The 21934-nt window shown below is 36.1% G+C and overlaps 1 protein-coding gene across 2 annotated transcripts in view; it reads left to right on the top strand.

Annotated features, from left to right (window-relative positions):
- The window catches only part of PGGT1B (protein geranylgeranyltransferase type I subunit beta), a 60701-nt gene that overhangs the window by 2156 nt on the left and 36611 nt on the right, over positions 1-21934 (top strand). For both annotated transcript variants that reach the window (XM_060009002.1, XM_060009003.1), the window contains exons 2-4: positions 5909-6027; positions 17422-17489; positions 21245-21396. In XM_060009002.1, coding sequence (XP_059864985.1) covers positions 5909-6027; positions 17422-17489; positions 21245-21396 — 339 coding nt within the window. The remainder of the gene's footprint in view (positions 1-5908; positions 6028-17421; positions 17490-21244; positions 21397-21934) is intronic.

Below are 21934 nucleotides of genomic sequence, written 5' to 3' on the forward strand. Positions count from 1 at the left end.
TGACTTTTTTTAAGTTTTTCAATTTTTCTCTTTCCTGATTCACATTCTTTACTTTCGTTAGTTCAGCATTAAGTCCTTTTGTGGTGTATGTGACTCATAATTGACTTTAAGATGCTTGTGGAGAAGCTCCAACTTTTTAAGCAAAGGTGAATGGGTCACGAAATTTTTACTAATAGAGTTTTAAGATAAAACAATGTATTAACTGAGTCATAATTCTTAGCTAGTATTATAGTTCAATTCCACAAGCATTTATTGAGGGGCTACCATGTATCTGGGTATGGGGATAGGTATAAAGCAATGATTCAGGTTTTCCTGTGTTCATTTCTTTTTACTGATAGATGTGAAACAGCTGACTCCTAGGAAGGCTAATATTGAACTAGACATTTAGACCCTTATTTTCTGACCCACCATTTTGACAAAATTATTCTATTTCCCTGTTTCTTTTAGCCCGATCAATAGAATAATTTTAATTTTTCTAATAGCAGTGGCTTTATGAAAATTGTAAGGTATACTGTTTGTTGATTCACTCGAGGTTTTTCTTTTATATTAACTTCTGAAAAGTGATGGTTACTAGTTAACTCAAGTGAATATAGACCTTGGATTGTGAGCTTTGTCAGTTAACAGGTTTCTTTTCATGAGTGGCTTAGAGAGCTTTTTAGTTATGTGATATTGTTGTCATTTGTGTTTGGGCAGTGGGCATTAGAGTAGGCCTTTTTAAGTTGGGGAGCAAAATATTGACCATTTTCTTTTATGTTATTTTTACAGACCCAGCTCTTCTAGAGGAAAGGTTTAGATGATTTTCCCCCACCCCAAGACATTCACAATCTTTCTATTCTGGTTTCCTCCATATCCCCTTTGTATCCTGTGTTGTAACCATTGAGCTGCCTACCAGCCAGCAACTTCTCTGTCCTTTTGTTCTCTCCATTATCTGAAGTATATCACAGTCTGGCAGTGTGTCTCTCAAAGTGTGTTGGTGAGGGAGGCTTTTAATCAGTGATAACAGAGTACTTATAAAAATACACATACCTGAGCCCCTCCCCAGATCTACTGCATTCGACTTTCTGTATGGGCCTGGGAGTCCAGGTTCATAATAAGCATCCCAGGTAGTTCTGATGCACACTAAAGTTTGAGACGGTTTGCCTAATAGGAGAAACAAAAGTACAAACAGATTATTTAATACAACAGTGCTTCCCAGCTCTAATGTGCATATGAATCACCTGGGGATCTTGTTAAAATGCAGGTTCTCATTACGTAGGTCTGGGTAGGGTCTGAGATGCTGCAGTTGTGACAGGCTCCCAGGTGAGGCTGATGCTGCTGATCCCCTGGCCCACGTTGATTTTGTTTGCACGGTGATTGTGATATTCACAGGGCATTCCGGAAGCACCTACGTAATCAACCTGAAGAGAGACTCTGAGGAAGAGTCTGAGGCTTCCTGGAAGAAGTAACCCTGGAGCTAAATATTAAAGAATGTGTTGAGTTTTTGTGTGGGTAAGTGGATTATAGGCAAAAGGACAATAAGTAAAGACAATAAAGATAGATAAGTGAGCATTGAGCAGGGAAACACCAGTCAGTTCTCCGACAGTGGTTCAAAATGTAAGGCAGGTGTGGTAGGAATTTAGTATGGAGAGGTAGACATAGGTTTTCTTTGCCATGTCAAGAACCTGGGAATTTGATATCATGTAAGTGACAGGCAGTTGCCAAGCAGTGGATCTTTCTGGTTAGACATGCATTTTAGAGTGATCATTGGATTTGAGATTGGTTGTTGTATCAAGTGGGACAAAACCAGAACCAGGGGCACCAATTAGGAAGCTGTTGCAATAGTCCAGGAGTCAAGTGCTGGGACAGCAAAATTAGGGACAGAAAGGAGGGGATGAAGAAAGAAGGAGGAGTCCCAGAATTCTAGGGTTGGAACTAGCAACTGGTCTAGAGAACAAGAGGCAAAAGGAGCAGATTTAGAAAGGAAGAGGATGTTATCTGTAGTAGCGCTTAGAAACATCATTTAGTTTACCTGCAAATTGATCTATTGGTGAAGCAACTTGATTGTGGGGGTGGGGGGGTGGGGCGGTTGGGGGGATGTTACTTGTTCGTCCAAGTAAGATAAACTTTTTATATGTACTGTCCAGAGGAGGAGAAGGGGCAGGAAGACATGGCTTAGTTCAGTTTTTCAGAGTTCAATTCTAGGGAAAAGAAGAAAGGAAGAAAACAGACAGATGCTCTCCAAAGAAGTAATAAAGTAAAAATCACTTCACTGGCCTGATTTTAGGTGCATGCATTGGCAAGATTACCCCTCTAGATGCCTGAACCAAGGCAGGTTGCCTAGCAGTCTCTGCCCCAAGCAGCAGTCAACTGGGCACCACAAAACCCTACATTATTTCTCCCAGAGGCCCACAGCCCAGAATTCCTTTTTATTCCATGTGACTTATTTAATTCTCTCCCTCTCAGTGTTTTAGGACTACTTGAGAACTCTAGTGTGGTCAGAAAAGGAATACTTTCTTATTATCCTTAGAGGAAGTCTGGATGTTTGCTCCAAACTGACTTCTTGGTTCTGTCTGCCAGCCACTGCTGGGTGCTTAACTTGATAAACAGGCTTTTCACTGTAGTGTTGTTAATCCTATAAACCTTAGTCTAAACTGCTATGAGTTGAAAATGCTGGACCTCGAGAAGCTTTTAATAGTTAAGTATGCAGGACTTCAAAATAGTTTGCCATCGGATGACTGAATTCTGGTGTTTGCATCCATACCGTGGAGCAAGTAAAACAAAAAAACAGATCATTCAGGTATCTCTTATATACAGATAACAGTGTGACTTTAGAGGAGAGTTTCTAGACCTCAGCACTGTTGACATTTTGGGCCAGACACTTCTTTGTTGACTGGGGCTGTCTTGTGCATCATAGTACATTTAGCAGCATCCCTGGCTTTCACCAACTAGATGCCAAATAGCACCCTTCCCTAGTGGTGAAAACCAAAATTGTCTTCAGAATGTCCGCTGGGGAACAGTATTGCCCTAGTGGAGAATCGCTGTGCTTCTAAAGCCTGGCTGCCCTTTAGAATCATCTGGGAAGCTCCCCATCCTCCACCCCGTCCCCACTTACCCAAACACCAGGTCCCAGACCCTACCTTCCATCTAGAATTTATGATACCTTTGTCGTGGAGTAAGGCCTAGGCCTCTCCTGGTTTTGTTGGTGGTGTATTAAGTTGTTTGTTTTTAAGCTGATTCTAATTGCGCCACATTTGAGAAACACCCCTTGGACTCAGAATTCCTTGAGTAGTTTTCATTGGTTATCTAGCATTGAAATCTCAAGTTACTTGAATTCTTTGGACTTTCTTATCTTGAACTAGAAAATTAAAGAGATGGACTAGATAATTTCTGCTTTTAACTTAGGAAATAATACCTACTTATTTTTATAGCCCTTTGGATATGTTTTCTTACAACATTTTTTAGTAACAGGAAGATGATTGTTTTATCAATACCTCATGTTGTTCCTCACTTTTATTTCTCTTCCTTTTGCTTTTCTCTGTAATAATGATTTAATAAACTCAAATATTAGATGCCTAATTTTACCAGACTGTCATCATTCACTTTATAGATTACAGCCAAACTGAACCCTATGATAGCTCTCCAGGAGGGCTAGATGTAGTATTGCAGGTCTTTTATTTGTTAGGTAATTCAATAAATCGAGTGCATATCATGCACAAGGCAGACCTTATCTCATGAAACATAATTAGCACCAAGAGCAGTGATTTTCACATGTGAGTACTGTTAGGTAGAAATGTTCCCCATGTCTAAAATATTTTGTTTTGGAGAAGAGCAGTTGGGGGGATGGTGGAAGTTGCCAACTAATGAAAAGGCCTGTATAGTGTTAAGTTAGTCCTGTCCCGTCAAATCAGGGAAATACCAATAATAATAGCTTCCACTTATTTAGTGCTTGCTTTTGAGCAGGTAAGCACAATAACTGTGTGAAGTTTAATGAGTTACAGATAAGGGAGCTGACTTAGAAAAGACTTAGAAAAGGTTTGGTAACTTAACCAGATTACATATGGCTAGAAATTGACCAACCTAGGATTTGAGGCTAGCTCATTTTATTGCAGATCTGGGCTCTGAACTACTGCTCCCCACATAAAGGTGTTCCACTGCCCTTAATTTATTCCTGATCTTATCCAGATAAATCACCACCCTAATTCAAGTGGATTTCAGTGAGTTGTTAGAATTAAATTGAGATAATATATGAGAAATTTCCTAGCCCAGTGCCTAATACATAGTAATACTCTCTCGATAATGTGAGTTTCCTAAAATGTATTGTTCTTTTTTTCTTAATTTTTTTTTTTTGCTGTTGTTGTACGCGGGCCTCTCACTGTTGTGGCCTCTCCCATTGCGGAGCACAGGCTCCGGACGCGCAGGCTCAGTGGCCATGGCTCACGGGCCCAGCCGCTCCGTGGCATGTGGGATCTTCCCGGACTGGGGCACGAACCTGTGTCCCCTGCATCGGCAGGCGGACTCTCAACCACTGCGCCACCAGGGAAGCCCTAAAATGTATTGTTCTTGAGTGTACCAGTATCTCAGTTTTAGTTTTTGCCTTTAAGCTTTGGTTGGAATTAAATTGCTCTCTGATTTCTCCTCCTGTTATCTAATGGATGCCAGCCTTTTCAACCAGGGATCAGAGAGAGAATTATACCCTTTAAAAAAATGAGTGACTGTTTTCTCATTTCTCCTAAAGTTGGTAATACCGTTCTAGATGCAGAGAAGTTAATTATATACAATGGTTGCCTTAGGGCATTAAGGCTTAATTTTCTCTTGGAATCTCTGTTTAGAAGGTTATAGAATGCATCAAGTGGCTCTGCTAGAAGATTTTAGACCAGATAATTTGAAGTATTAGTTTATCAGTATTAGTCATAGGAATTATTAGAATATGGAAACGAGATAACCATGCTCAATCAAACAACATTGTAGAATGCATCTCAACAGGAAAGGAAATATATGAAACAAACTCTTTAAGTAAAAAGCTACCACTAAGGGGACTAGTTTTTATATGAAAGCACAAGGCGTAGATTTCTGATTTAGTGCACAATCTTGGAGGGAAAAGATATTGCTTTATAGTGTTCCATTTCATCAAAAATGTTCGTCTCGGGCTTCCCTGGTGGCGCAGTGGTTGAGAGTCCGCCTGCTGATGCAGGGGACACGGGTTCGTGCCCCGGTCCAGGAAGATCCCACATGCCACGGAGCGGCTGGGCCCGTGAGCCATGGCTGCTGAGCCTGCGCGTCCGGAGCCTGTGTTCTGCAACGGGAGAGGCCACAATGGTGAGAGGCCCGAGTACAGCAAAAAGAAAAAAAAAAAAGAATGAAGAAAAATGTTCGTCTCTAGGAAAATGGAAACTGAAATGCATTTGCATTTTTAAAAGTGTTCCTTATTCCCCAAAATTCATTATAAATTTTTTCCCAGGGGTCACATTATTCATAAACAAATTTGAATAATGATAGATTTATTCTAACATCCTTAAGAATTAAGCACCAGCTACAAGCATAATTGCTCTTGGCAAATCAGTGAAAATTGAGATTTTTATATATTTTCCACCTTTTTGGCCTTATATATACTGATTAAGTGCAGGGAATTCTCTTTTTCAAATCTACTTTTAGCCTTCAGGTTGCTCATAAACTGGTTTCAGTGAATTCATGTATACTTCAGATGAGTAGGGTTGATTTCTTAACCCTTAAATGTTCCTTTATTAAAAATTAAAACAAAGATTTGATTGATACTATTAACTTATAAGAATAAATTGGTTTTTTCGGCTTTTGCAAGTTGGGAATATTGTTTAAATTATCGTAAAGTTGGAATGAGTTTATTATTTTTCTGAACCAGAAAGACTTCATTGGTTTGATACTTAAGATGGAATTTTATATTTTTCTCTTTTAGATTGACTATTGCATTTTTTGCGCTCTCCGGGCTGGATATGTTGGACTCCTTAGATGTGGTGAACAAGGATGATATAATCGAGTGGATTTACTCCCTGCAGGTCCTTCCCACAGAAGACAGTGAGTGAGTTTTTAGCATTTTGTTTTTAGTGTGACTAGTTGTACCTGGCATAACATGTGTTGCACTCGGAAATCTTAGTATTTGTTCCTAAACTATTAACATATTTTATTCATCTGTGTTTTCCTTGTAACACTCCCTTTCTGTTCAAACACAGTGCTGACCAAGTCTAGTCAGTCATTAATCTCTGGAGAGAACAATTTAGCGATGTCTAAGGTTGGATGGAGATTCACAGTTGTACACCATGCTGTGTTGCATATTTCCATGCTCACTACTGCTTGTTGAGCAGTATTGTAGTCCATATTTATGTTTGATTAGTTTTGTAGCATTCACTCTATTTTTCATTCCCAACCATTCTTTTTGTCTCTTCAGTGAAAAACTCATTGCTGTCAAAAAGTTTCATTCCAATCTCTTGGCCATTTTCCCTCTAAAGTTCCATTAGTATTTCTTTAATGGTTTCTTAGAGCTCTTATTTATACTTCAATCATTTTTATGCTTCTTAAAACTTTATACATTTTGATCAATTAAATAAATTCTCAAAATTCATAAATTATTGATCAGCTAAATACACACGTTTTATAAACTCTGTTGTTCACTCCATTAAGTGTAAAATACCTAATATCTATTTAACTTATAAATGTTAGAAATTCTAACATTGAATTGAATTAGAGCAAGCAGATAAACTCACAGAAAATCATGCAATTTTTGTCTATGGTCACTACTTACCTTTCTTTTAAGAGTCAGCATTTATAAATTAACTGTGTGGTTCATTGGTTGGAGTAATCATGTATAAATCTCACCCAGGTGAACTTTGGGGAAATAATAAGCTAAAGCTTTATTTAGAAATAAAGTGCTTTGATCTGTTAGCAGATGCTGTTGGACATGGTTTGTGGCTTTCTACTTTATTGTTCTTGAAGTTTGTAGTATTTTTTTTTTTTTTTTTTGCGGTATGCAGGCCTCTCACTGCTGTGGCCTCTCCCGTTGCGGAGCACAGGCTCCGGATGCGCAGGCTCAGCGGCCATGGCTCATGGCCCAGCCACTCTGCGGCATGTGGGATCTTCCTGGACCGGGGCATGAACCTGTGTCCCCTGCATCGGCAGGCAGACTCTCAACCACTGCACCAGCGGGGAAGCCCTGTAGTATTTTTTAATACATAATTTAAAAAATCTGTGCCTGTTGATGAATTCTTGTTAAAAAATGATTAAGCATTTTTAGATCTATCAGAATTTTATTACATAAATATCTAATCATTTTTCACCAACTACATGAAGCAGCATATATGATATATTTCTGAGTAGTTATAGATTCTAACATGTTGGTGAGTAGGATTTATTGAATGTTTTGCTAAGAGTACTCTGCTAAACCTGTGGAGAGGGGCTGTGATAAATTATAAGATATGGTTCTCATTCCCTGAGAGCTTGTGGCTGCGGTGAGGTCACAGTTCTAGTCACCTACAAAATGGGAATAACTTGTGTTTTCCTTTTTTAATCAGGATTTTTTTTTCACTAGTTTAAGTGAAAGTCTGGAACTTTTTAAAAACTTAGATATTAGACAGATGTAAGGTAGTTTTGTTATAGATTATGTATAATTTTTATTTACTAAAAATACATGTCCTAATCAAATTATACTTTGTATTTTCTTAAGTGTATTTCACTGATACAGATATGAAATTATACACTGTGTTACATAGGAAAACTATTGTATAAGTTTTTGTTAAAATATATATTATTTTTAAAATTATTTATGATATTCATTTCCTTGGAATAAAATAGCTATTGTCTCTCTAGAAATGTAGGGACCATAGCATTTTAGTGAGAGACTCACGCTATAGGTTACAGTTACCAGAACACTAGTCACTTATTCACTATGCTTCCTACTTTCTGTCTTTTCTTATATTTTTATCTACCTTTAAGGACTGTTTGCCAGCTCCAGCTAATTAATATCCATATTCTTTTTGAAGCCTTCTTACTTTTCTCATTATTTGATCTTTTGTTGTGAGAGCTTTGCTGTTATCTGGACTTTCATATTATCCCTAATAATTGTGTTTGCTACATACTCACTAGAACGGCCAAAATGGAAAATATCAAATGTTGATGAGAATGTTGCACAACTGTAACTACTATTTTACAACTACTATTTAGCAATATTTACTAAAACTGAACATATGTACATTCTATGAACCAGCAGTTCTACTCCCTAGTAGGTATCCAACAGAAATGAAAAAATGTATTCACCAAAAGATATGTACTAGAATGTTGATAGCAGTATTTTTCACAGGAGTCCAGAGTAGGAATATACAAACTACCCATCATTGGTATAATAGATAAATGATATATTATAATTCACACAATGGAATAGTATACAGTAATGGGAAAGAACAATTTAGACCTACATGCAGAAATTTGGATGAATGTCACAAACATGTTTTGAGATAAAGAAGTATATATAGTGTATTATTCTATTAATACAAAGTGAAAATGTAGGTAAAACGAATCTGAGCTTTTGGGGAGTGACAAGAAGGAAGTAGGATGGGACTTCTAGGTTGCTGGTTATGCACTTTTTCTTGAGCTGAGTGCTAGTTATACAGGTGAGTTTACTTTGCAGAAGTTCATTACTTGATGAAAGTTAACTTTGATGAAAGTTAAAAATTTTTTTGAATTAGGGTGTACTCACCATCTTGTAAGATCCATCAGAATTCTCTTTCCCATTGTACTTTCAACTACATGGACTTCATTGGATTGAAGCCCATTGCTAATTTTTTAATTTTTTTAGTCATTGTTGCTTAACTGTTGCTTAAAATATTTTTGCTTACATCTGAATTGTAAACTTCTGGAGGGCAGTGAATGCGTCAGTCTTACATTTCTTTTCCCTTTTGGTGCCTAGAGCATTTTTGTGTTATCAGCAGTTGTTGGACTGCTAAATTACCTACACCTTTTCCTACTTTTCTTCTTTTCTCTATTTTCACGTTTAGCCTAGAGCGTCCTCTGGCTCCTCAAATATTTTCTCATTCATAAGACATTTGCAGGCTGCATAGAACATGCTTTCTGTAACTCTTAGCTCTGTATTTGTCCTACTTTGTGATATCACATAAAATCGTAGGGAATTTAAAAATCTTAAAAGTGTTAAACAAAACCCAGAGACCATAAAGGAAAAATTTGGTAGATTTGACTAAATAAATATTTTTAAATGTTATGTAGGGAAAGAATAAGTTGGATAACTGACGGACTTGGAGGAAATTGTGCCAATATATATACCAGACAAAATATTAATATCCAAACTATAAGGAATTGTTAACAATAAAAAAAATGACACATTGCCATTTAGAAAATGACAAAATTTATGAATAGGTAGTTTGCAAAAGAAGTACAGATAGTCATTAAATACATGAAAAGAGGATTAATGGATACTAGAAATAAGGGAGATGCAATAGAAACAAGGATGTTAACATTATTTTTTATCTAACAAATCAATTTAGCAAAAAGTTTTTAAAAGTTTGTAGGAATGTGGGGAAAAGAGCACTTTAATATTCTTTTGGTGGAAGTAAAAATTATTGCAGCCTTTGGAAGAGCATTTTAGCAGTGTAACTTTTTATCCTCACATATTCTCTTGTGTGTTGTAATTAGTTAAATAATGGCCCCCAAATATATGCCCATCCAGAACCTCAGGATATGACCATATTTGGAATAAGGGTCTTTGCAGGTATAATTAAGGTAAGGATCTCAAGATCAGTGACTGGTGTCCTTCCAAGAGAAAGGAGAGGGAGATTTGAGACACAGAGGGGAAGGCCATATGAAGACAGAGGCAGAGATTAGAGTGATGGGTCCACATGGTAAGGAACATCAGGACTCCCCACAGCCACCAGAAACTAAGAGGGGGCATAAAATGGATTTTCCCTTAGAGCCTCCAGAAGGAACCAACCCTGCTAACAACTTGATTTTGGACTTCTGGGCTCCAGAACTATGAGAGAACAAATTTCTGTTGTTTAAAGCCACCAGATTTATGGTAAGTTGTTACTAACCTCAGGAAACTAATACATGTGCACAAAAATCTGTATAGAAGAATGTTTTGGCATTGTTTGTTACAGTAAGAAATTAGAAACAAATATCCACCAAAAGTGAAACAGTAAATAAACTATGGTTCAGTAAAGAGTACAGCCCAGTAGTAAAGTGAGTGAGGTAGATCTATATATGTACCGACATGAAACTGTTCATCAAATATAGTTAAATGATAAATGCCAACATGTACAGGGGTGTTTTGTTTTACTGATCTATTAACATCAATGTATAGGAAAAACTCTGAAAGCGTGCATAGACAGTCTTTGTGGAGGGGGAAGTAGATGAAAACAGAGGTAGGGGATGGCAGGATAAGGTACTTTAGTTTTATTCTATATATCTGCATTATTTGAATGCTTAGAATAAATATGTTTCTGTATTAAAATTCAACTTTAAAAACTTTAGCTTAACCGCTCTTCAAAACACAACAAAAATAAACAAAAACTAAACCCATTTATATGATTATACACAAATATCCATATTTTGCTACTGGCAGAAGCAATGCTGTACATTATTTAATATTTTGTAATTTTCAAAGACATCATCAAATTTGTTCTTCCCCTAATCTGCCTTCCCCAGAAGTGGAGAAGAAAATGAGAGGCAGAGTGATTAAGAGACCTGCCCGAGGCCATATACAGATGGAAAGTAATAGAGTCAGACTGAAATCCCTGGCTTCTGACTCCAGGCCCCAGTGCTGCTCTACTGGTGAAGTATATAGGGCCCTAGTGGAGACTATCATGAATGGAACTTAAGTACATTGTGAATATTTAATCACAATTAACCCTGGCCTTCCACTTAATTCCAGGGTTGTAAAGACCCTGTGGTATCCTAGTAATAAGTGTGTGGTCAGACCATTGGAGAGTTGGGGCCCTTCTCATCAATATCAGGAAGTATTTAGGAAACACAAGGGATCAGGCTGGGAATTTTGTGTTACCCTCTCTGATCAGGGACACAACCAGAGAATTTTGGAACTAGAACCAAACAAGGAATATTATAGTCCATCATTTTACAAATGAGGATATTAAGATCCAGAGAGAGTAATGATTTGTCCACAGTCATACAGCTAGTTAATGCTAGGGGCAAAATTAGAATACAGTTTTCCGTTTCTAATTTTCAGTTTTTCTAATACTAGTCCCATGCAATAGATGCTCTGTTTATCATGTATGTTTTTCTGTAAGATACGGATTTTTTCATGAGAACTCTGAGGCTGTCTTATGGTGATAAAGGAAAATAAATCTGGTATCTCTTCCATAACAGAGCTCATAAAACATTAGAATTAAGTGTTTGGAATTGTAGATAAGGTGGTTTAATATTAAAAGGTAAAATGTTGAATGATTTCAGTTTTTTAGTAGATTTTTCAGTCAGCTTGTGCCTTTTTTTTTTTTTAACAACATGCTGAAAATGTAAGTATAGTTTCATGTGGCTAAATTGAGCATGTTGCAGATTTTGGAAATTATAGAGCACCTGTTTGGGAAGCATTGTAGATCAAGAACTTTTTGCAAAGATAGTCTCACAGTGGTTGGTCGGTTGATGTCCCCAATTGCCCCTAGTCACATGTCTGGTAGGCTGTACTACAGGTTTTTTCACAGTCCACCTGCAATTCCAAATAATCAGTTTACCATTTGGTTGGATGAAACACTATTAAATTTCTAATCTCTATGAGAGAAAATCTCCCACCTGCCTTCTGTTTGATTGCCCTGTTCTAAAACTAATCTGTGAAATTTAGAAAATAGATTTTAAAAAAACCACTTTTTAAATTATATAATATTTTATGTACCTTGTCTGGGTCTCTCTTGACATCCTGAAACAGTTATGTAAGGTGTGTCCTTTTACTAGGAAACCTTGTGTTTCTTGAGACCTGTGAGGAATTACTTCTATAGCCATAAAATATAAACGTCTAGTTTTACATTAAATCACCACATTCCTCTCTTGAATTCTCTTTGCTTATTGCAAAAACCTAACATTCAAAATGAGAATTAGAAAATTAAGAAGATGACCAAAACAAGTTTTGAACTATATTTAAGCAGCATGACCACCATTAGTAATATGATATTTTAGCCCGAGTTGTCCTTTATTAGAAGCACCTAAATATAATTTTTTAATGTATTTTTATTTTATCATTCACAATAAAATTTTCTCCTAAAAGAGGGGAAACACATTTTCTTATGAAAAGCAAAATAACTGCTGATTAAAATAAGTCTTTTTAAACTCATTAAACTTTTACATTCTATGGGTTTATAATCATTTGCTTTTTAGAGAATATCTAAATGCATTGTCTTTGTGATGCTTGACATATAATTGGTGTTTATATGAGCTTAGTAGTAAAATCCTAGGTTGTAAATGAGATATGACGCAGTCATCAAGCAGGAGTCAGCCTTGTAGCTTAATAATTGACTTCCATGTGCAAGCATGCAGATAAAGGGATTGTTTTCCTTATGGTTGATAGCTAAACATGTTATATTCTCTAATAACACATCCCTCTACGTGCTCACACATAAATACACATATATGTATTATATCCATCTGCATATGCCCATTTTTGCTATTTTCCTTTTCTTTCCATAGACCCAGTTTCATTTTTTTAAAGTAATCTGGGTTTTTTTGATACATAGCTATCTAGACTGCTTCCATAAAACAAGGAAACTAGTTTGACTTTATGTATGCATTCACCAAATCAGTGGTTCTCAATTCTGACTGTGTATCAGACAGGGATTATTTTTCTTTCTTATATGTGATTGTTCAGGCCCTACTGTGAGAGTTTTGATGTGGGCCGAGGTTAGGACCCAAGAGTATCTATATTTTTCCAAACTGTACTTGATTCTGTTGGTCAGCCGGATCACACTTTGTTCGCTTCGTTACTACTGAATAGGAACACTAGATGGTGCTATCTAAAAACCTCCAAAGAGGTTTAAACTGTATCCTGAATTTGCATGCAGTTGTAAATTTGGAATAAATTGCATGTTTATATTTTAATAATTATCATGAATAGGTAAGCTTACTAGAATTATAAAAGAACGCACAATAGCAGACAAATCTTGACAGGAACCAGAAAGAATGGCCTAATGAATTTTTTAAGATGATGATATGTACTCCATTTTGAAAATGGAAGAAAAGGTATTTTTATTTTAAAGAAAACGTTCCTTGATAAATTGTAACAGAAGCTGTTAATTTCCTCCTATTTCACTTTTGATAACATCTAATTAGCTGATGTTAAATGGTTACTATTTATTGAGCCTTAGTCACTGTGCTGAACACCATCTAAACATGCCCTTGAACCTTTAGAAGAACCCTGCTAAATATTGATTGTAGTATATTATTGTTCCTAGTTCAAAAATGGAGGGAACCAGCTCAGAGAGGTTGTTACTTGCCTATAGAACACAGTGCTAGCAAGAATAGGATATTGAGTTTGATTCCAAGTGTCCATGCCACAGCTCCTAACCTTATGTGGTATTTTTCAGCATCAATATTTCTGCTAGTTTTCAGAAAAGTTAACAATTTAAGTGACATAAAAACACAGAAATGAGCGAATAGAAATTCCATTCATTTATTTCTAAGGGAATAATTTCATTGAGAAACAGATATTTATTAAACCCCTACTGTATGTCAGCCTCTGTAAGGCTGACAGAGGCTAACTAAGTTACTTAGTTAGCCTAACTAACTTAGTGGGGGCTCCAGAAAGGCTTCCTAAGGGAAGTATAAACTCAGACCTGAAACGTGGAATCAGAGCTTTCTTCCATCAAAAGTAGAAATAGGATTTGATTTTCATAGAAAACTATCAGCAAATCAGTAGCTTGAAAGGATAACTTTTAAAAAGGCAGTCTGAAGGAAATAAAACTGATTGCAAAAGTTTTAAGTCATAATAGGAAAACATTTTAGGCATCAGATCAAATATAGAGCCTAGGAAAATATACCTTTTGACGCTACCCCTCGCCCAATTAAAGATGGATTAAAACAAGTGACGATAAAAGGATAAAGGCACCCATGGCTTGGTAAGGAAAGGATAATTTAATTTTAGATTTTAAAAGTACAGTGTTAACATCCAATTTGGAGTATTGGAAGGAGTATTAGGCAGAATTCTAAAGATGTTGCCCCCTCTCCCACCAAAATTCCTGTTCCCTGGTTATTTAATCAAACACTGAGTTCTACAGAATTTGTAGGTGAAGTTAAGGTTACTAATTAGCTGACCTTAAAATGTGGAGATGGTCGATGAGTGTTATACATACAGGCACAGTATAATCACATAAGCCCTTAGTAAAGAAGGCAGAAGAGTCAGTCAGAGAACTGCAGATTAAAGAGGGCAAAAGAGAGATGCTGCAGAAGGGGAAGCCAGAGAGAGTCTAAGCATGAGGCGGATTTGAGCACCATTGCTGATTCTGAGATACAGGGGCCCAGATGCAAGAAATGGCAAGAGTGTCCTTTAGGAGCTAAGGGGGTCCCCCAGCTGACAGCTAGCAAAGGAATGGAGACCTTAGTCTTAAAACCATAAGGAACTTGATTCTGCCAAATAACTTGAATGAGCTTGAAGGCAGATTGTTCCCCAGAGTCTCTAATAAGGAATGTAGCCCTACCAGCACGTTGATTTTTAGCCTGGTGAGACCTGCCTTGGACTTCTGACCTTACAGAACTGTGAGATGATAAATGGGTGTTGTTTTAAGTGCTAAGTTTGTAGTAATTTGTGATGACAACAATGACTAATAAAGAGAACAAAATTCACCTTTATTCGTATCCTCCTACACAGTATTATTTTATTTATTCTCTTCCAGGCTTTGATGATAAGCCCACTTCGCCTAATTATAAACATAATACACATATATTTTTGTATCCTGCTTTTTCTCTTAACTTGAGCATATATATTTCTCTATGTTACTATGTAGTTTCCCCTAATCATTACTTTTCATAGCAGTATAATGTTCTTTTGAGTATAGTATGTTATATTTAACCTGTTGGATTTTTGTGTCACTTCAAAATTTTTACCATCACAATACTATAGTGAGTGTTTCTGTGCATATGACCATCTCATATTTGAAGTTACTGGAGTGGATTTTCAGGTGCATCATTACCAGTCAGAAGGTATGAGCCTTTGTATAACTCATTATATATTGGCAAGTCTTAAATGGCTTACCAATTTAAAATTCTTAAGCAAAGATAAGAGAACCATGTTCATCAAAATCGTTATCACCATTAGATAACATTCTTTTTTAAATAATTTTTTTGTTAATGGGGGAAGATGCTTGGTGGAGAGTTTTAAATTTAGGGATAGTTTCCTAAATTACTCAAAGAATTAATGTATAAGCTACTATTCTAAGTATTTCAGGTGTATAAAGCTGAATAGTTTATAGTACCTGAAAACCAGTTATTATGATTAGTCATGTACCAGTCATAAGAGATATGAAGCTAGTTCCTCACCTCGGAACCTGTTTTTAAGTCAACTTGGTTTTTTTTGTTTTTTTTTTTTGCGGTACGTGGGCCTCTCACTGTTGTGGCCTCTCCCGTTGCGGAGCACAGGCTCCGGACGCACAGGCTTAGCGGCCATGGCTCACGGGCCCAGCCGCTCCGCGGCATGTGGGATCCTCCCGGACCGGGGCACGAACCCGTGTCCCCTGCATCGGCAGGCGGACTTTCAACCGCTGCGCCACCAGGGAAGCCCAACTTGGTTTTTTTTTAATTAGCAATGCATGTACAGTCTGTTGGTACTATGTTCCTACCTTCTATTTTTATCATGCTGATTTTATAATAGTTCTCAAAACCATAATTATTTTCTTATTGTGGGTATGACCATTTTTTTCATTTATATTTTTAAATTTTTTTTCCAGCTTTCTGGAGATAATATTGACATATATATAAATTTAAGGTGTACAGCATGATTATTTGATACACATATATACTGTGAAATGATTACCACAATAAAGTTAGTTAACACCTCCATTCCCTTTACATAATTTCCTTTTTGTGTGTGTGGTGATAAAATTTAAGATTTACTATTTAAGGTCTTAACTTCCAAGTATACAATACTGTATTGTTAACTATAATCACCATGCTGTACATAACATTAAATCCCCAGAACTTATTCATCTTATAGTTAAAAGTTTGTACCCTTTGGCCAACATCTCCGCTGCCAGCCCTGACAACTACTATTCTACTCTCTATTTCTGTGAGTTCAGCTTTTTTAGATTACACATATAAGTAAGAACATACACTATATGTCTTTCTCTGTCTGGTTTATTTCACTTAGCATAATGCCCTCAAGCCTCATTCATGTTGTTGTAAAAGGCAGGATTTCCGTCTTTTTGATGGCTGAATAATATTCCAGTGTGTGTGTGTGTGTGTCTGTTTGTGTCTGTGTATGTGTAACACATATGACATTTTATCTGTATATAGCTCACATTTTCTCTATCCATTCATCCATCTTTGGACACTTAGGTCGTTTTCACGTCTTGGCTGTTGTGAATAATGCTGCAATGAACGTGGGAGTACAGATATCTCTTTGAGATAATGATGTCATTTTGGGGGGGATATATATACCCAGAAGTGAAATTGCTGGATCATGGTGGTTCTATTTTTAATATTTTGAGGAACCTCCATACTGTTTTCCATAGTGGCTGCAACGATTTACATTCCCAGCAGTAGTCACAAGAGTTCCCTTTTCATGGATGTAGATATTTTCTTTGTTAAGTTCCCAGTTATATTCCATTGACATCTTGAAAAATTTTAGGTAGGAAAAATATCAGTGTGAGTAAACATAGTTTGAATAACTAGAGACTAAGTGCTAACTTACAGTGTTCTTTTGTACTTCAAAGCAAAGTATTGGACTTAGAATGAAGGTCTAATACTAAAATACAAAGTACATATATTTTCTGTGACTGTAGAGCAGTTTATACCTTTACCTTGCTCCCCTGTAAAGAAGCCATGAGTTAAAGTAAAAAGGCACTAGATGGGACATTAGGTTTCTAGATCCTTTTATGTTGCTAACCAGCTATTACCTTGAACATGTCACTTAACATCCTGGGCTTCTGCTTTCTGTTCTGTAACATGAGGGATTGAATATGTTGATGACATGAAAATGGTCATTTAGGAAAAGTATGAAAGCATTTTGTACTCAGTGAGTTAGGCTTAAATTAAAGGTACCTGGTAGGAGGTCATTGTTTTGGTTTGGACTGGTTTGGAAATTAAATGAAGAAATTCCCATAAAGCTCCTAGAGCAGACATTCAGTGTTGCCTAGCATGAAAATGGAGACAGTGACAAAACTTTGGTACTAAAATACTCTGTTTCTGAGAGACTGTATAACCGAACTGCTTTAGAATCTGTACAAAAATATAAAATAAGTACCTATTTTTATTTTCCAGGATCAAATCTAAATCGCTGTGGTTTCCGAGGCTCTTCATACCTGGGTATTCCATTCAATCCATCAAAGGTTAGTTCTCTTTGCATTAGGAGGAAGGAGGAGAGGGAGTGGAGAGATTTTAGTAAGAAAGAAAACTAAGAAAGTAACAGAAAGAACCAGGCCTCCAAGTTTCAGTGTAGCTAAATACTGTCTAATACTGTGTGTTGTGAACTGGAACTTTTTAAGGGAAAGCTATACCCACCTTACTTCTGGAAGAATGCACAATATATAAATGAACAGAAATTCCTGTTGTTAAAAAATTGTCTTTCTTACTATCGTGTGTGTGTGTGTGTTTGTGTAAAAATTACTGGTGATTTCTTGGAGAAAATGGAAATAAAGCACTCAAGAACATGATACTTGTTCTCTAAGAAACCAATGAACCGTGTGTTACAGAAGGACTTTATATTTGGTTCACATTTCTTAGGAATGAAAGAGAAAGCTCTTGCTAAGCAGTGATTGGAGACCCAAGTAGTGATGAATTATGATGACATTCCTGACGGTAGGCAGACTGTCTTCAGACTTACAGGCAGAGGCTTTGGTACCAGCACATGCAGGTATAGAAAGCAGTGAATCCTAACATATGAGAAGCTTTTTTTCTTCTTCAAAGAAGCAGACCCCAAACAAACTTTTGTAGGTGTTTCATCTGTACGTAAAATATTTTTCTACAATAGAAAGCAGAGCAAAACTTCATCATTTTGTGGAAAGAGACCTCACAAAATAGAAACTTTTTCCTTGATGGGGGTCAGTCTGCTTATATAATGGTTACAAGCCAATATCTGGCTACACTGAGTACATCAAGATTTATATCCCTTTCCAAGCTGAAGGTAAATGACATGTTGCCAATTTTTCCATACTCTGCTTCAAAATTTTGGAATAAATAGCAGTGAGTTTGGAAAAGGTGACATGATTTGATAGAGGCACTGCTTCAACTTTCTTCCTCTGCCCTAAGCTGTAGACCAGCATGCCTGTGTCAAAGTCATATGACTTTGCTAAGGTGTCTCCAATCATGTATGGCAATTGCTTTTAACAGAGAATCTAGAAACTAAGGATCCATAAAAATTGTCCTTTTTCCCCATACATATAATACTTTCCAACTTAAGCCAGTTCTGAATAGAGGTAGCTCTCCATTTAGTCATAATGGACAGGATATCTAAAAGTCATGACACTGATAATAATGACCATTATACAGCACCATACCCTATACAGATGTATACTTAAACTTGTTGGGGTAAAACAGTTCTTTGATAACATTACTTTTAAGAGACAGCCCCCTTACTCCCCTCACCCCCTTCCAAGGCATTTTTGAAACAAAAGGATAAAATGTAAGGAGAGAACATTTTTTGCCTTTGATTCACAGAGTCTCCTGAAACCCATTTTGGGCCCTTAATTCATCGAGACCCTGGCATTTTCTGGGGAAGCTAGGTCTCACTCCATTCTGTGTTGCATTAATCTGAATCTTGAGTGTTAGAGGGAGCTAGAGACTCTAGCTGGAATCATATAGGGCCACAAGGAGTTGTCACTTAGGGTGGTGGCTGAGAATCCAGGAGACAGATGAAGCCAAGAGAATCTGAGGAGGCACATATGATTTTTCAATACAGTATGTAAATAGTATCTTCGCTTTTTCGTCTGAAACCACCTATGGGCCATTCACTTACCTGAAAAATGTCCAGGACCTTTAGTGGCCATAGAACACTTTTTGAGAAACACTAATGGATCTTCTCAACCCCCTTTTCTCACTGTTTTCCTTCAACAAATCCCATATTCTCTATTAAATTATGTACTGTCCTTAACACATACTACATAGCCTGGAATCTTCCTTCTCTGCTTTCCTTTTACTTTTTCTTCTACCTGTAACGCCGCCTCTTCATCTGTACCTAACCAAACTCCTCTTCTGCTGCAGAAAACAATCCTTTATCCAGGTATTATTGTATCTCCATCATGACACATACAGCATTCTACTTTGTACTGTACTTATTCAAGTAGCCCTCTTCTCCCTTCAAGGTTAAGGTCCACATTTGATTTCTGTTCGGATTCCGCACAGTGTTTTTAACATAGCAGATATTTAGTGTGAGTACCAAAAAATGAAACGTTACAGGATTTCTAAGAAGGCAGTTATAAATGTGGAATAGGATATCCAGGAGTATTAAAGCTTGAGTTCTAAGGAGGAGCTCAGAATGAAAGAAATACCACGGTGAAAATTTGCTTGTCATATTTGTGAGACCATATAAGGGATTGTATATGTAAGGCTGGGTAGGTGGGGTGAGTTCAGATTATAGAGGATATTGAACACCTTTGCAAACTTATTCTATGAAGAACTACAGAAGGTCAGTGAGCAGCAAAGTATTCTGATTAAGTCACTAGTGGTTTCAAGACCCTTGAGTCGTGACTCCAAAGAAGTAGTGGCCCTTTTGATATTTGCCTTGCACTTGCATCATCATCAGTAAGATAACTAGCATCTGTATAGACAGTAATTTTATTTAATCCTCAGAGTAACCCTGTGAAGTAGGTACTAATGTCTCCATTTTCCAGAATGAGAAAATGCAGCAGTGAGTACTAGAGCCAGGATTTGATGCCTTACAGTAGTGTAGAAGCTAACATTTATTGTAGAAAGCAGAGGAGTCTGTTTTAACCAGAATCTTGGTACAAGCTTCATTTTAACTTTCTAATGTTATGGGCAGTTATTCTAGTATTTGAAGCAATTATTGATGAGCCCAAACTAAAACAGAAGGAAATCCTGTGAGAAAGATGAATTTAAAATACACTCTTATTCTATCAAAATTAAAACTTTCTTAAACTGAGAAATAGTACAATGTGAAATTTTACATTTTTTAAGTGAAATCATCTTTTTAAAATAACCAAACAGGATTGGCTATTTGAAAATAATTATAAAACTTTAAATGCTTTGTGTATTGCAGAATGTAAAGTTACTTGGTTGTACATTTTTACTTTTACTTTAATAAGTTTTTTAATTAATTTTATCTATGCCAGTGCCGGCTAGAGTCTACAGGATTTCCTACAAGGCGTCACATATTTTATAAACCTTAAGAGACTTTGATAACTGTTGATAGTTTTGTTGAAACAGTCAAATCAGTGAAACTAATCTAATAAATATTCTGGTTATATGAGTTTCCTAGTTTGACTCCCCAGCTCTGCCTGGGCAATTACTAGTCTAACAGTCTTCACAAAAGACTTTTTGCAATCAATGCTCATTTGGTAATTTAAACTTTAAAAATTAGATTGTTTTATTTCTAGAGAATTTTTCAATATTAGTATCTTGAGCTCTTCTTTGCATTTTTTTGTCATTCTAAGTGTTAATATTATTAGAGACTCAAATAATTAAACCATATGAGAATAGAATAATGTTTTTCAACTGTATTGTTTTGTAGGATTTTTAAATGGTGATCACTACTGTGGTATTTAATTTGAATTTGTACAGCATAAAAAATAATTATTTCTACATGCTTTTCTAACTTTATAAGACTTAAATTATAAGTGATATGGTTGGTCAAATAGGAAGTTGAAATAATTTGGCTTATTTGAATATCAGATCTACTTCCATAAACTTGAGGATAAAATTGAAAATTATGTAGCCTGGAAAGTATGCAATAATACTTATGTTGAGACATACACGAAATTGAGTTTTGTTTGTCTCTATCAGATGTCTATGCAAATCAGTATAAACAACATTTAATTTTACTGTTTACTAAAACCTCTTGTCAAATTGCATAATGAAATAAGATCTCATTTCAGTTTTCTAATTAACATTATATTAATTTTGAATCTAGAATCCTGGAACAGCTCATCCTTATGATAGTGGCCACATAGCAATGACCTACACTGGCCTTTCATGCTTAGTTATTCTTGGAGATGACCTAAGCCGAGTAAATAAAGAAGCTTGCTTAGCAGGCTTGAGAGCCCTTCAGCTAGAAGATGGAAGGTATGGGTCATTCTTCGTTACTTGTCTTTTTTTTTTTTTTTAAGAAAAATCATTTGGAATTAAAAATAGATATAATCCTATACTAGAATTGTAGAGTTTATCATAAACTCTTATTAGAACCACCTAGAGTTCACTGTATACATACGGTTTAAGTGCCTAATCAGTGAAATATTTCTTATGTGAATGAAAATAAAAGTAATCACAATAACAGTTCCATTTTTTCTTAGTTCATTTTTCTTTTTTTTAAAGGCAATAATAGATCCATAAATAAATGATTTAATAGTTTCAGGATTAGGATCTACTTTAATTTACATTCTGGGTAAAAAAAATGGACATTTTGAAGCAGACATACATTTAATCTAAACTTTTATGCCTTAAGACATAGTGATGGAGAAAAAGGGATGAACATTGAATATTATTATATTCTAGTGTAGGTAGTTTCTGTGAGATTATTAAAGGATAGAAAAAGTATTGAGTTCATTAATATTTGATGGTTTGAGTGGTGTGTCTAACAAAAAAAAGTTTTAAGGTGAAACTT

This window comes from Delphinus delphis, chromosome 3, assembly GCF_949987515.2.
Source record: "Delphinus delphis chromosome 3, mDelDel1.2, whole genome shotgun sequence".
Taxonomy (NCBI): Eukaryota; Metazoa; Chordata; class Mammalia; order Artiodactyla; family Delphinidae; genus Delphinus; species Delphinus delphis.